A 16,184-nucleotide genomic window follows, 5' to 3' on the forward strand; every position below is an offset into this window, starting at 1 on the left:
CCAAACCGCAGAGGGATATTTGAGGTTACTGAAATTAGTCAAAATGGCTTGTTTTCCTGTACTGTTTCAGACACGTGGTTTCTATATTTATGTAGGTGTTTGCCCGATACATTTATGAACATTTATTTTATATCTTAGACCTTATCTCATACCAATAACTAACTTAGTTGGTCTCTAAGGTGCTACTGGAAGGGATTTTTTATTTTTATTTTATTTTGTTTCGACTACGGTAGACCAACACAGCTACCTACCTGTAACTAGAATTGGAGCCATTGGAGCTGGAGGTGGAGAGAAGGCTCCAGAGGGATGCCGGAGAGGGTCCCAGTAGGGAGAGAGGCAGCCCATCCGCTGGGGAAGGAAATCAGCGTAACACCAGTGGAGAAGGGGGGCAGATAGGGGAATCGGAGAGGTGGCTCCAGGACTCTTCGCAGGAGACCAGCGGAGAGGGTACTAGTACTCCGTTGCCCACACCCACCTTGTGCAGAAAACTTTCGCGCAGGCAACGGGGGAGACGACTGGGCGTCAAACAGCTTTTATGCTGGAGAGGTTCAAGAAACGCCACTGACGGATTCTGCCAGCAACTGAGGCAGCCACGAAACTTGAGGCTGTCCAGACAGAAAGGGTTCAACCAGGTAACCTAGCCAGGAGTGGCGGCAACTTACGCACGAGCAACCCCTAGAACCATTACAAGAATGATATGTTCTTGGGATGGGTGAGCTTACAGTGCCTGGTCCAGGATGCCTTTGAATGCCAGTAGGTGGGCCCTCAAAAGCCATTGCCCCCATATCATCTGTTTGACCACTTGTGAGAACAGGATGGCCTCTTCAGGGCTCCGCTGATGCTTTTATGTCCCCCCTTCCAGTGTTTCTGACCGGCAGCGACCGCATCCCCATCTACGGCATGTCGAGTTTGCGCATCGTAATCCAGTCCACCTCCAGCGGGGAGCAGTACTTGCCGGTGGCGCACACCTGCTACAACCTTCTCGACCTCCCCAAGTATAGCAGCAAAGAAATCCTGAGCACGAGACTCACTCAAGCCATCGACCACTATGAGGGCTTCAGCTTGGCCTGAGGGGAAGCCGCCCCCAACACAGACAATTCTTGTATAGAAAAGAAATACTGTCTTGTTTTTATTTTTGTAAGGGAAATGGGATAAAGATACTCCTTGAGATAGGGAGGGTGGGTTGGTGCGGGGAGGAGAGAAGGGAAGAGCATAGGATCAAGGACACCCCCCCCCCCCCGTGAAGTCTGGTCAACGTTCCTCAGGATTTTGACTTTACTACTTTTCAAAAACAAAAATCTGTTGACACGTCGTCTTTCGTCTTACTGGCTGTTAGATGCCTTTTTCTTCCCTTGCTCGCCCGTCCTCTTGTTTAAAAATACGTTCAATATTTTGAGATGTCTCTTCACAGTTTGGAAATATAAAGCTGTGTGAAAGCTTTCCTTGTCTCCACACGTACGGGTTTCCTACCACCTCTCAAATCACAGGTAATTTCTGTGGTAAAACAAGAGTGCTCCTTGGGTGTTCAACAGTACCGGGGAGCTAAGAAATGGATAATTTAACACACAGAAGATTAGTGTGTGAATGTTTGGGCAGAAATGAAGGTTTTATGAGTTGAATTTTCTAACGTATTCTGCTCCTTGTTTCCCATTGTCTACAAATGGGAGGAGGGGTAAATAATTTTACTGCCTTCTGTGTGACCAGAAGAATTTCAGGGCCTTGCATGTAGAGGGATGGGAACGAGCAATGCTCATGAAGACCTAGGTGGCCTACCTGAATTATTTGATATTTTATGCTGTTGGGTGTTTTTTAACAGCTGTGTGTGTGTGTTTTGAAATACATTGATGATTCCCTGCCCTCCCCCTACCATTTCAGTGATGGGATTCTCACAGCAATTCCTCCACAAAACACACCTCATGTCTCCCTTCCCACCCCCCACTGTCTCTGCACTTGGGGGTCTTTTGCAAGGTAGTCGCCACCGTCCTGCCCCATCAGGGATGGGATTTCCATGGCTCTCCCGATATTGGATGGACTCCAACTCCCATCAGCCCCAGCCAGCCTGGCCCAGTGGTCAGGGATGATGGGACAGTGAGTCCGGCAACATCTGGAGGTCCACAGGTCCCCTATTTCTGAACTGGATGTTACTATCTCTCGTCTTCTACGGAGAAATGCAGGTCCCTGACCCACATTTACACTGAGAGAAGCTGATGAAGCAGTTTCTAGCCCCCTACCTCTTGACCCCCTACCCCAGAAGAACCCATACCCACCATAGATGTCATGATGAGCACTCTCCTCTCTTCCAAGGTCCATTGTTGAGCTGAACTTGTGATCCTGGAGAATGGATTTATTTATATAACAAGGTGGCCTGGGTCCTGCTAAAGCTGGTAGTTTATGACCTTTCAAGTTCTGCGAGGAACGGTGGAGTGAGTCACAACTCGGCTGTTATCGTGGGGACTCTGTGCCAAACTTGATTTGACCTTTGACTTTGCTCGGCTGACATGGGCCAAGCCAGCTGGGCCGCAGGGAATGGGGGGATTCATCCCTCCACTCCCTGTTGGCAGTCCCAAGTGGCATTGTGCCCCATAGGATGCCATGTCGAATTTGGCGTTGAATCACAGTCTTCTTGGGTTGGATTGGGGCCTCGGTATTTGTCTATCCTTCGCTTAATCGTAGCATTGAAACCATATTTTGCACCTTCTGATGAAAAAGCTGTGAAGGTATCAGGGGATTTTTATTTTATTTTAAGAAAAGGAATTAACACTCTGATTTGCTACTTGGGTAGCCAATCAGCCTCTTTCTACTACAGCGTTAAATACAGCTCTATCAGATGTTTATTTTCTATGTGTGTACATAGCCCAGTATTATGCAATAAATGTAATGTTTCCTTCAAGCGTGTTTTCACCTAAGAACAAAGGAAATTCTTGACTCCGCTTCAGAATGGTACAACTGGGGGGGGGGGGGGTTATAGAACTATGATCTTTAATGATGTGCTTGAACCAGAAAGTCTCAGGATTGGACAAGGCTTGGATGTATGAAGGAGAAACATCACAGTCACCCAGTGCTTGCAGCTATTCCTGCGCACCTACCATAGATCCATGCTACAACACTTGCATCATAGCTGTCAACTTACAGATTTGAAAATAAGGGACTAGCAGCCTTGAAAATAAGGGACCAGCAGCCAAAATAAGGGACCTCCAGCCTCACCTGTTCCAGGCACTCCAGTCTTCCTGCAGTCTGGTCAAACTCATGCTGGTAGCTTCGAGAACACTGTCCAACCAACTTTGTAACCAGAGGTTCAACTGAATAGAATCTGAATCACATGCACCACAAGGCCTATGCAGCCTCAACTTAAGATGGCTCCCCGGCCTGGCTTTGCACTGCAAAGTTTGCAGCAGCACGTGCAACAAAATGGTGTCCAGCTTGCATTAACTAGCCACACACAAGGCATGCAAGCTCCACCCCCCAGTTGTTCTTAGACTTCTTATTGGGTGAGCAATGCAGCCAAGCAACACAGTTGGAGCCTCCCTCCTCCCTGGCCGGCAGGGAGAGAGGGAGAGGAGCTGCTTCCTTTGAAATTTAAGGGACATCCATCAATAAGGGACAGCAGCGGGACATGGCGCTGGAATAAGGGACTGTCCCTTTAAATAAGGGACACTTGATAGCTATGGCTTGCATGTGCAGGTAAAGGTCATTCATGGCACATAGGCCCAAGCCACATGGACATAAACATCCCAGAAACATCCAGCTTTTTTTTTGGGGGGGGGGGGGAGTCTTGGAAACAAAATGGTTCAGGCCTATAGCCATTTTGATTTATAAAATCATGAAATCCACCGAACTATTAACAACCTATGGCAAAATCAGATGGCTTTATTCCCAGCTCTGTTCGAACTTGCAATAGCAGAAGCAATGGGACCTGTTAATGTCCTCTCTCCTAATCATTCTTCTATCCTGTTTGCTAGTATAAGGGGAAGATAAATAATACAGTAGTACCTCAGGTTACAGAGGCTTCAGGTTACAGACTCTGCTAACCCAGAAACAGTGCCTTGGGTTAAGAACTTTGCTTCAGGATGAGAACAGAAATCGCGCAGCGGCAGCAGCAGGAGGCCCCATTAGCTAAAGTGGTACCTCAGGTTAAGAACAGTTTCAGGTTAAGAACGGACCTCCAGAACAAATTAAGTTCTTAACCCAAGGTACCAGTGTATTACTATTTTTGTTATCAGGGCTCCCGCCCCCCTGATTTCACAGGCACTCAGTTCCGGCACCTCTCAGGGTGTGCCCTATTGCCATTCTAAGAGAACAAGGGAGGCATTTGTGGTGAGTTCAGGCACCTCTTTTTTCTAGAAAAATAGCACTGGTAGTTCTTTATTAAATTTGTATACTGCCCTTCATCTGAAGCTCACAGGGTGGTTCACAACATAAAAATGAGAACACAAAATAAATAAAAACAATCCATAATTAAAGTTTGTGTGAGGACCATGGACTGGATAGCTGGGGAGATTCATGTCTGTCATGGAAGGCCTTGCATGTTTCTAGCTTGATGAACGGTTGGGCGTGTGTTTGAAAATGGGTAAACAACCAGAAAGTGACTTCTCACATGGTTTCTGGCCATTTCCCAAAGCTGGTTTTAGTGCGACTAATCCCAGAGTTAGCGTGCAATTTGCTGGCATTAAGGGAAGTTCCAGTGTAGTTTGAACTCTGTTCCTGCTTACATTCCAGTGCTGGGAAGCAACACAATATCAGCGAAAGCAACACCCTCTCCAGTTCCTCATAATACCCCCTCCTGATACGATTTGTAGAGCAGAACAAGCAAGGCGGGGGACTCGCTTTAGAAAGCATTAGTGGCGTTTGCTGTGTTATTCCAGGAAGGTTTCAGTGGCACCTGAAACACAAATGTTAGTTCTAAAGTCATATATATAAAGCAACTCTACAAAAAACATGCCAAAATGAACAGCTGAGGCTTCTAATCCACCAAGACAAAAGCTAGTGAGGTTTGCCCACGAATGATATTGCTACTGTCTAGTAAATGACATTGTGGGACTGAAAAGCACCCAAATTGTGTTTATCCAAATCCTTACCAGCTGGGAATAGGATCCGCTCTCACCCACCAGCATAGCTTCAAAGTATGGGCTGGAAAATACACTCCTTTTTTGCAGCTGTAATGAGCGAGGATTTGATAGTGGTGGCCAGTTAAGTGTTTTTATATACATTAGGTCTTGTAAGGTAAAGGTAAAGGGACCCCTGACCATTAGGTCCAGTTGTGACCGACTCGGTTGCGACGCTCATCTCACTTTATTGGCTGAGGGAGCCGGCGTACAGCTTCCGGGTCATGCGGCCAGCATGACTAAGCCACTTCTGGCGAACCAGAGCAGCGCACGGAAACACTGTTTACCTTCCCACTGGAGTGGTACCTATTTATCTACTTGCACTTTGACGTGCTTTCGAACTGCTAGGTTGGCAGGAGCAGGGACCGAGCAATGGGAGCTCACCCCGTCGCAGGGATTCGAACCGCTAACCTTCTGATCGGCAAGCCCTAGGCTCTGTGGTTTAGCCCACAGCGCCACCCATGTCCACTCGTACCAATCCACTATTTTTTGTGTTTGCCTTCAGATGCGGGGTGTGGGGAGAGGCAAAACTTCCAAAATGTTCAGGGAGGGACCATAGCTTGTTGAAAGAGAATCTCCTTTTCATGTAGAAGCTCTTAGGATCCCTAACATTCCCATTAAAAAGGGCCAGGGAGCAGTTTCTGGGATCTGTGGAGAGCTACTGCTGAGACAAGGTAGAGAATTCTGAGCTGGACAAATTATTTGACCTATTATAAAGCAGCTTTTTTATGTTGTTCATACCCACCTATGCCAAAAGAGACATCCATCGTTTCAGCAAAGGGGGTTCTCAAAGGGCCATACTTCTCCTCTGTCAATTTAAAGTTCTTGACAGAAAATTTAATCCGGATGCCAATGTGCTACTTTCCTGGGGGGGGGGGGGAGCACAGGAATTTCACAGAGATCTGGCACCACTTGTTTGTTCTAGGATTAAGAAAACTTTGGGATTAATTAGAAGCTGCCAGAGGTTTTTAAATCAAAGGCAACCATCTGCATGATGAAATACTTCTCATCAGATACAGCTTTGCAGATTTAATTTTGCAGCTTGTCTTCAATGGCCTGGTTCTAGGAGGTTGTCTCTGGAGAAGGAAAAGGGTATTTTTTGAATGTGTGGGGCTTTAAAAACCCAGCTGTTTTCAAGGATTTGTTCCTTTGCCTTCTTTTGTTACTCGGCATTAACAGGCACAATATGGACTTTGGTTACTGGTGGTTCTCTGGTGACTTGGCAGAGATTCCCCCCCCCGCCCCCCCCAATGCATCTGGCTTCAATCCATTTAATTGGAGATGTACAGAACTGGAACCTTCTGTCTGCAAAGCAGGGACCACTTTTTCTCTCTCAGAGATTGAGAACCGACAAAAGAACATGCCTCTCATGTGAAACCTATTGGCAGCAGTAACAAACTGCATGCTCGCATCATTTGTGCTAGTTAGAACAGCTGAAGGACATCTTGAATAAGTTGCTGCCATCTCATGTTAACTCTCTTAAATCTGGATGACAGCAATCCAGATCTAGGCAGTCCTTTTAAAGTCTCCTTTAAAACTTGCAAGCACAAACAAGGCCAAGTAAAATGAATGGGATGATTGGGTGGCTAGACTTAGCCAGTGTCATGTTTCTGACTTGACAAAGTACCTTTACCAATAGCTTCTGATAAGTAACTAGTAGATGGTGTTACACAATATTGCTTCTCTTATTAACGCCATCTTCTGCAACATAACACTCTCCAGATGTTGTTGGTCTACAACTCCCACCAGCCCGAGTCAGGAAACGCAAGAATTGTAGTGTAACGCCTGGTGGGCTCTCTGTTGGCTACCCCTGGAATGGAAATGGGTTGGGGGCTTTGCTTCATTATAGAGGCCTAAGCCATAAAGAAACATGGTTGTAGTTAGGAACAAAGATTAGTCACACAACTAGTTGCTTTCAGTAGGATTGCCACTGTTACCTACTGTTAAACCTCAAGAGCAAAACCGGTAGCATTGCCACCCTGTTAGCAAGAGTGATGGAGGCTGTTGCAGTCAAAAATAGGTTTTATTTTTTCTGTTTCATACAAAATACAACCCTGTACGAAAAATGTACATATATATATATTATATGTCTACAGGTTTACATTTTTTAAAAAAAACAAAAACAAAAAAACCACCAGAGTGTTTTGATTGAATTTTGCTGACTTTAAGTAATGATTGTAAACACAGAACAGAGCGCACAAGATTTCATCAGGTGCATCAAGCAGATCATGAACAGGATTAAGTTGGGTGGTTGTTCTTGAAACCTAGACTGAAGTCTGACAAAGGCATTTATTACAGCTGCATGATATGATTGGCTTTGTTTTTAGCTTTCCAGCTGTAATCAGTACATGAAACTCAAAAAAGGTTTGAAGTCATCTGTGTGTGCTGTCCTCCTATTTCAATGACGCTCATGCAGAGAGGACGTCCCTGGGATTGTGCCTGACACCTATATCATAACTAGGTCCTTCACTACATAGAGACACAAAATAAGAACATGGGATTGTCAGTGCATGCAAATGTCCACAGAGAGGGCTGGGAACAGGCACAGATAATACTTGGGAATATATGCTTTTAAGCAACCTTGACAACCAGCGGTGCTGCAGAGTTGTTAGACAGGTGGAACACAATTTTCTTGCCGCTGTAAAAGCTTTGGCTATACCCGTCTCCACAGGAGATTCAAAGAAGTTTGCAAGTCTCCTCTGTTCAGTTTCTTTTGGCATCGGGGATATTTCAGAGAATCCATAGTACCTGCAGGACAGCTGTTAGCAAAGTTGCCTAGAGGGGAGCTGTACAAAGGATATAAAGCATTCGTCATTTTCAAGTATGGAGGGAATCAAATTTTCTCAAAAGTGTCGTGTAGGAGAAAAAGCAGCAGCAGAATTTCTGTTTGTGGCATTTTCGTTCCCAACTCTCCTGATTTCCATTTAATGAGTGGGGCAGAATCAATTTGTTAAAACTCACGTGGGAAACAGCAAGGATGATTTTTCCACTGCAATTTCTTACAAGGGTGTGGACAGATTTTAGGTTTGTCAGGTCTACTTTATCTTTTGCTAGAGCTCAAAAGATCTACTAGCGAGAGCCAGGAATACATACCATTCGAATGAAAGAAAAGAGTGCCTCTGAGCACATCCTAAGCACAGGAATTTGTAATTGGTATTATAACTGAACTGAGCTCACAGTCCTTTATTTCAGCAGTCCAATTAGCTGAGCGGAAAGCTGTTTTTGGTATTGTTAAAACAACTGGGAGTCAGAAACCCTTACCCATCGATGGCAAATCACCCAGAAATCGACCACTCAATCATGGAACTACTTTCTGCTTAGCCCTAGACTGGAGGTAGGATTTCTAGACTACAACTTAATACCAGTTTAGCTGTCCCTCCAAGAATCTTGGGAAGCAATTTGCACAGGGCACCTATGCATTCATATGGGGAAAGCTCTGAAAGCTTAAGCCTCAGAAAGAAGGCAGGGAGATGATGCTCTGTGTGCAGGTCCTCCATTCAAACATGCGGTCACTCAGGTTCATTCATTTTGAGGAGGCCCAGGTGCGTGGAGGACTGGAGTACACACCTGCCTGCCTGTCTGAATCTGCTCTCTTCAAGTGAAATAATACACAGCCAACAACAGAAGGAATTAAAATGGTAAGAGTGGGAAAAGGCTGCTTAAAAGTAATGCTAATGGAGATTAAAACAGCATCTAAATGAGCAAATAGTCCCCTTTTGTATGGCGAAGTCCTCACGAGAGCCAACCCTGAATTAAGATTACCCTTCTGCATTGATCGCAGTAACACAACCGGCAGTTTCACCCCCTCTTCCTTCCCTTCCACTGTATCCACAGACAAATCGAATGGCAAAAGCCCAAGAGGGCAACTCAGCATGCTGCAAATTTCCCCCAGCAAAACCCCACATACAGGATAAATTTCTAGGCTGCAAGTATCCGAAGGCTTGATGGACAGCTGCAAACAAAGTGATCCAGGAATTCCTGTACTAGGAGGAGGAAAGCTCTGTCCACTCACAGCCGAGATCCTGGTATTTCTTCTACCCCCACAGCCTCTAATGGCTAGTCCCAAGGAAAGATCAGGATCAGGCCTCCATGTCTACCTGCTCCTCTCACCACAGGCTGATTTGATTACAAGATCCTGCTGGTTCCTCCCTGGGAACCTCTTTGGAAAAGGTGTATTCTTCAATTATCGGGAAGGATCCTGTTTCATTTGAGCATCTGGTTCTCTTCTAAAGGCAAGGAGACGGCGGGAGGGCGTGTGAGAGCTTCAGGAATCTGTGGCAAGTTCTTGCTCTCAAACCACTAGGTGATCTGACCCCAGGACGTCTCCTCACGGCAAGCTGGCTTCTATGCCAGGCCTGAAATGCCATCTTGTGCCAGCGAGTTGGGATGAGAAGAAACCACTAATCCACACAGTATTTGCTCTCTCGAGTCCACGAGTGCTTTCATTTTGGTGATGGGGAAAAGCAATTCAGGGCCACGAGTAGATGCACATATATAACATACACCAACCTGGAAGCCTAACAAAATGATTAGGAGAAGATGTGTTCATTGCTCCACATTTATTTTAATGTATAAAAAAGCTAAACAATTCGACTGTTCAAGTGTAAACCCATGAACAAATTACAAGTTTTCCTTCTTTTTTTTATAAAAAAAAATTCTAGGCATTTATATTTGTTAAGTGATTCATTTAACGTGTCATTCTCATTTTGCTTTTAAAATAAACATCTCGACCTCATTTATATTAGCATTTTGTAATATATAAACATGCGCCTTGCTTCACTCTCATTCATTTGTACTATGTCAGTCGGTCCCCCCCGTCCCCCCCTAAAAGATCTTAACATAGACACATCACACTTATTTTTTTGTTTTAAAAAATCTAGCAAGCAGCAATTTCGGTAAGAAAAGTCACGTTCAAACAGCTGCTTAGGTCTCATGAAAGCAGTTTGCTCTTGGCTTCATGTAATTTTTGGCTGCTTTTGAGCCTCTGCCCAGCTGCACAAACCATAGTACAAACTGTTTTGGGGATGTCCCTCAAGTTTTCCACATGGCATAATGGGTGACTCTTTTAAAAACGAGTCTAAAGCCCTCCACTCCCATAAGGTTCACAGAGTTAAGTTGCTCAGTTTTCTCTGGAACCAAGCCCACCTTTATGTTTCATCAGTTTTGATTATGATAATCTTAGTAATTGCTATTCACTTCAGAGGGGCATTTATTTAATAGGGCTTTAGTATGCTTGTCACCAGGTTTTTGATTCAACAGAGCAGAGGAAGCATTTCTATGAACTCTGATCAGACATTGTTCGTTATATGAAGTGCTCATTAAAAAAAAAAAAAAGGCTCCAGGGCTGGTGCTTAGAAAGCTTTCTGCTGATTCCTGTTAGCTGCTTGCTTCTCTAGACGAATCTTAAAGCTGAGTTTTAGACATTATTTTTCCTTACTAAAAGAACAGCATAAAAACACACACACACACGTCAGGTAGACAAAAGATTTGTTCTTTCTTTAAGTACTGTTTTGGTTACGCTTTCTTACGATTGGTTTTCGATTTTCTTAAAAAATATAAAACTCTTCTCTGTCTCTCTAAAGTGCATCATTGTACCTATGATTTTTAACACAAGCTATTTGAAAGTACAGCAACAAGACAGTCGCGTTAAACAAGGTGCGGCTACAAATATCAACAGAAAATGTTGCCGCCTCATTATCATTGGATCCCATTAAGATTTCGGGAGGGCGGGGGGAACAAACAGTTGTAAGGGCTCCTTGGCATAAGCCGACACTGTCCTTAAAAAGCAGCAGCAAGGAAAGGCTGCTCAGAGGTTTTCCACACTTTCTAACCCTGGGAAACCCTTTCTGCATCCCATTTGTCTGCTGAGAAACCTCTGCACAACTGCAATGAACCACTGCAAAAACTTGGTGCGTCTCACCAGGACTCCACATGAACCAATAGTGCATTATAGAGTGACACCACCACTGCAGGAGAAAATGAATGGTGTGGGACACGATTCTTTCAGGGTAGCGTGCCTGTCTGCCTGCTACGGACCTTCACATTGAGGAATCTCTATTAAGGTCCCAAGGATTTTCAGGACACAGTTTCGAATCCACAGCCCAGATTCAAACACCTCCGCATGGGAGAGATCAGAGCTGCAATCTGTGCCTCAACTCTGAGGGCTCCCTCTAACTTGCTAAACCAGATTTTACCAAGTTTCCCATTTCCCTCAGCTTTTCTTCTCCTCTGCGTCTTTTCGAAGAGAAGTGCCAGTCTGAAATATTATTTTTGGGACGGGGAGGGGAAGCTGGAGAATAAGAAAATGTCTCTCTCCACTCACTAAAAAAAGGCCAAGGGTGGCACACAGTGCTTTCCCACCAATTCGAAACATTCAACTGAGGGCGACCTTAAAAGAAAAGAAAAGCCGCAGCCCCAACAAGCTGAGGTTGCATTCGAGCGCGAGATCCCGAGGAGGAGGTGTCGCCTCTTCTTTCAAAGCCACAGAATCACCCCAGGATGCAAGCTCCTCCGCGTTGGAACAGACCTGGGTGCTTTATTGGTCTGACAATTACAGACAATTATTTGGCGATTCATGATAACTCAAACTAGTTCACCTCTCTCTCGTTGACATGCAGGAGAAGGCATAAAATCAGGCTCTCGTTAGTCTAAGCGTTTCACAAGTCGCAGGCTGATCAAAGCAGAAGGACCCTTCCTTGTGGGGTGGGTGGTGAGTCTTTTGAGTGGATCACCCACCTCAGCCCCCTCCTGCTGGCTTGGGTGAACCAGCTTGGAGGCAGAAGAGGCCCCCCAAGTCTGAGGAAAAGATGCAGGGGCCTCCTCCTTGTCAGACACAGCCCCGGGATTGCTGCTAAGAAGGCCCTCACAGCGCAAGGGCCTCACTGAGTTCTTCAAGCAATCCTTCCTTTGGCTTGGCCAACTTCTTAACTCTACCGGCAAGGTCAAGTGCGCCTTCGTTACATGATCTTGGAGCCAATGTCTCTCTTGCTGATGAGGACCTCCAGCAGCCTCAGCTTGGCCTTAACCTGCTTGTATTCATTGTATTCTTCCGCCATAGGAGTGCGGTCCTCTTTCTGGACGTTCCTGTAAGAAAGCAGAAGGGAAGGCTTTTTCAGAAGACGTTTCTCTTTCAGACAATGGGCCCATCCAGGGTCCTGCTCTCATGGTCGCTGAACAGGTGTCCACGGGGAGCCTGCGAGCAGGATGTGAGCACAACAGCACCCTGCAATTCCCATCGCCTGGAATTCTGAGGAATAACACCTCTGGCAGCGGAGGCAGAAAATAGCCATTCCGGCTAAGGATCTGCTGACAGCCTTGGCCTACATGAATTTGCCCGGTTCTCTTTTAAATCCATCTCAAGTTGGCGGCTGTTGCTTGGTTAACTATGTGCTGGTTTAACTATGTGCTGAATGAGGAGGTACCCAAATCCTGACACAAACTGAGGTGTCTCAAAAAGAAAAAAAGGTGTGCCTTGCCAATCCAGATTGGTGGGGTTGAAATGCTTCAGAGAAGCATCTATCTGCTAAACTCAAAAGTTAACATGTAAGGAAAATGCCAGGGTGAGGTGATGAACGAAAGGAAAGCTAACACCAGGATGAGTAAAAGGTGGAGGGAAAGCTCTGCTTTGATCAACAGGCCAATGTTGTAATCGGAGGGATTGATTTACTGGGGGAGAGGGGTTATAGGCTTGTGGCCGCACCTCCCTTTGTTTTAATCATGCATTTTGGTTTTTTATATTGTATTTTTATGTTGTGAACCACCCTGAGATCTATGGATGAAGGGCGGCATACATATTAAGCAAACCAAACAAACAAACAAACAACTTTCTACAGGAAGGAAAGAAAGTGGACAGGACATATTCCTTCCATGAATGGTGCTGGTTCCCTGTAGGAAAACAGAGAAGCATGGCTACTATTTGTAAAAAGAAAATTTCTAAACTTCACAGTGGGCTCTTGTGAACCGCAATGCCTGTCGTGACATGAAAATGCAATGGCAGAGCTTGTTTTCATTCCAGGGCCGGAATAGAAACTTCACGTTGCCTCTGGAAACAATTCTCAGATTCACACACGTTCTCTCAGAAACAAGGCTTGCGCACTTACATTAAATCTGCACATGCGTTTAGACAGTCTTGTGACATTTGTGAAGGATACGAGTTTTCAAAGGGTGAACATGAGAAGGTGGGACTGGCGGTCCCACCAATGCTGCTCTCGGTTTCCTCTTATGTTCAGCAGTCTAGAAAGGAATGCTGCTGTCTCAACCCATATCAGGAAGTAAATTCTGAATGAGGCAGCTTGTGCCTCTTCGGCTTCCAAGGCAGTTTTGCCAAAAGAGATCCCCTGGGAGTACCACATATACATGAATAAAATAAATGCCACTATTATAAATTGGGGACAGAGAACCTGTGGCCTTGCAGAGGTTGCTGGATTCAAACTCTCGTCTATCAAGGCTGGCATGGCCAATGGCCAGGGAAGATGGGAAGTTAAACCAGCAACATCTAGAAGGTCATAGGTTGCTCACTCCTGTGCTAAAGATGCAAGCAAAGTGCCTTACATTGTAAAGGATAAGTAAATGCTCACTTCCTGAATATAATGGTAAATAAAACAAAGGTTCTGATGTGACAAAGTGAAGGATTGGGGATAAAAAAGAGAAATAAAATTACCTTCCGTTTTGCCGGAAGAAATTGTCCTCAAAATCTCTCAGCTTTTTCCTGATTCTCTTCTTCTCCTCCCTGACTTCCTGGAGCTGTTCTACAAGTTCTGGCCTATGTAATTTAAGAAAAAAGAAAATCAAAACAAAAGCGGACACCCAAACAGAGACACAAAAATACTGCAGAAAGCTAAACAAAACAAAACAACCTTAAGTGATAACCGCCACGCGACAGATGGTGATTATCACAGTTCAGCTCCCATTGTTAAGAAAGTATAAGTAACAATTATATATTATAGATCCCTTTCCTAATGTTAGTTACCACCTTAGCCCAAACACACAGTATGAGAACATGAATCTGACATCCAGAAACCATGACATACATGGAGGCAGCATGAAGATTTGACAGCCCCATATCTTGGCTGCTTTTTGAAGAGATCCTATCATCCACCGGAGAAACAAAGCCGTCGCCATCATCTTCTAGATGGTCCAAGAAACTTCTCACGTTGAAGTCCGGCTTTATGGTGACCGTGAAATCTGGTTTCGTGTTGCTGTCTTCTTCAGAACCGTCGTCTTCCTCCTGCAGAGACATTTTGGGACCAATTATTACCATTGCCTGTGCTATCTTTACTGGCCGCATTCCCAGAAGCAACGCGGTCACATTCCAAACACACAAAGAAACGGTCTGTAGCACCAGATTGCGAGAAGATCCCTGCCGGATCAGGCCCAAGGCCCCTTGCAAGCATTAATACGCAGCTGATGGATGTGTTAATGGCTGCTGCATGGAGACCACTTCCAAGACTTCTGTATATTCTAAGGCAGGCAAAGCTTAAGTAATGGAATCCTCAGCTTGTTAAAGAAGTCTCCACAAACTTCTAGAATGATGTCAGGGCAAGGTAAATACAGGAGAAGAAGGGAACCAAAAGGACGTTAACTTTCCCCCCTTGGTTTAGAGCAGGGTTGGGGAACTGGTGACCTTCCCAAGTATTGTTGGACTCCCATCATCACTGGGACTGATGGGGGAGGTATTCTAACAACAATTGGATAACACCTGCCATATAATGACTTAGAGCAGGCATAGGCAAACTCCGGCCCTCCAGATGTTTGGGACTACAATTCCCATCATCCCTGACCACTGGTCCTGTTAGCTAGGGATGGTGGGAATTGTAGTCCCAAACATCTGGAGGGCCGGAGTTTGCCTATGCCTGACTTAGAGGTTCTCCTAGCATGATTCACAAGCTTCCTTCAAGTTCTGCCCCTGGAGTGAGGTGTGGGTGGGGCCTCTATCTCCACACATGGTCAAGGGATGATGGAGAATGGGAAGAACCTCAGGAGTTGCTGGGTTGTGTTGTGGTAGAGCTGCCAAAATCCATTCCTATCCCTGCATTGCAGCAAGGAAACAGAACACCTGGTTATTTTGCCTTGTTAATTTGAACAGCTTAACTAAGTTTTTTTTGGGGGGGGGGGTGTTGCTGTGGAAGTTCACATTTCTAACTTTTGACAGGTTATCGCTTCATCTTGAGTGACTTGAACACTTGAAGCCAGCGACGGAGGCTGCCACTGTGAGCCGGCTCCAAGGGCTGGTGAGAGAGCTCAGATGCTCCTCTAATTGCAGCGCTCCCAGAGCAAATGCTGCCAAGTGCTTTGCTCTCATCCAAGGAAAGTGCAAAGGGGGCTTTGTCAACTGGGATTTGGCAGAACCAAAAAAGCCACCATCACTCCCAGCCATGGGTGTGTAGCCAGGATTTATGTTACTGGAGCAGGCTTTATGTTGAAGGGGCAGAACCTCAGTTAGTTAAGTCTTTTTATTGATTTACTTGATTTAGGGGCGTAGGTAGCTGCCCATACTTTGAGTCAATGGAACCTGGTATCAAACATTGATGTTAAATCTTCAAATATTTCATATCTGGGAATTGAAAAAGAAGGGGTAGGGGCTGTTGGTCCTGGAAGAGGCGATGCAGACAAACACCTTTAGTGCATTCCTGAAGCATTCCTCCAGCCCATGTTAAGCGCTTAGGATTTGTCCCAGTAAGATCAGGCTCTGCCTCTAAAGAGTATACAAATGCTGGTTATTTGGACCACAGCTCCCATCAGTGCTAGCTGGGGGAAGGCTGCTCTCCGTTACAAGGGTATGAAACCATTACTGAGAACATTTAGGGAAGCTTTTACTGTTTGATGCGTTACTGTAGTTTAATATTTTGTTGGAAGCAGCCCAGAGTGGCAGATGGGCGGGTATAAATATTATTATTATTATTATTATTATTATTATTATTATTATTATTACATCATGCGGGTGTCACATGAGGAGACACAATTCCAGTAAGTATGAAGTGTGGCAGAGAAGTCTTAGGTTTGCTCAAGCCCAACCTAGGTTAGATTTGGGCAAAAGGTGGTGGCAGAATGGATTGTATCAGTCCAGACTACAGGCTGTGTGTG

The 16,184-nt window shown here is 45.2% G+C and overlaps 2 protein-coding genes across 7 annotated transcripts in view; one reads left to right on the forward strand and one right to left on the reverse strand.

Moving 5' to 3' along the window:
- The window catches only part of HERC3 (HECT and RLD domain containing E3 ubiquitin protein ligase 3), a 54,731-nt gene extending 51,841 nt beyond the window's left edge, over positions 1–2,890 (forward strand). For all 4 annotated transcript variants that reach the window (XM_083398266.1, XM_083398269.1, XM_083398268.1 and 1 more), the window contains exon 25: positions 863–2,890. In XM_083398266.1, the coding sequence (XP_083254392.1) occupies positions 863–1,071 (209 nt within the window). In that variant the 3' untranslated portion in view covers positions 1,072–2,890. The remainder of the gene's footprint in view (positions 1–862) is intronic.
- A 6,756-nt stretch (positions 2,891–9,646) lies between these two features.
- Positions 9,647–16,184, reverse strand: part of FAM13A (family with sequence similarity 13 member A) — a 135,149-nt gene continuing 128,611 nt past the window's right edge. For all 3 annotated transcript variants that reach the window (XM_083398272.1, XM_083398271.1, XM_083398273.1), the window contains 3 exons: positions 14,132–14,328; positions 13,762–13,863; positions 9,647–12,185 (listed from right to left, as the gene is read on the reverse strand). In XM_083398272.1, the coding sequence (XP_083254398.1) occupies positions 12,059–12,185; positions 13,762–13,863; positions 14,132–14,328 (426 nt within the window). In that variant the 3' untranslated portion in view covers positions 9,647–12,058. The remainder of the gene's footprint in view (positions 12,186–13,761; positions 13,864–14,131; positions 14,329–16,184) is intronic.

This window comes from Podarcis tiliguerta, assembly GCF_965153285.1.
Source record: "Podarcis tiliguerta genome assembly, chromosome: 9".
Taxonomy (NCBI): Eukaryota; Metazoa; Chordata; class Lepidosauria; order Squamata; family Lacertidae; genus Podarcis; species Podarcis tiliguerta.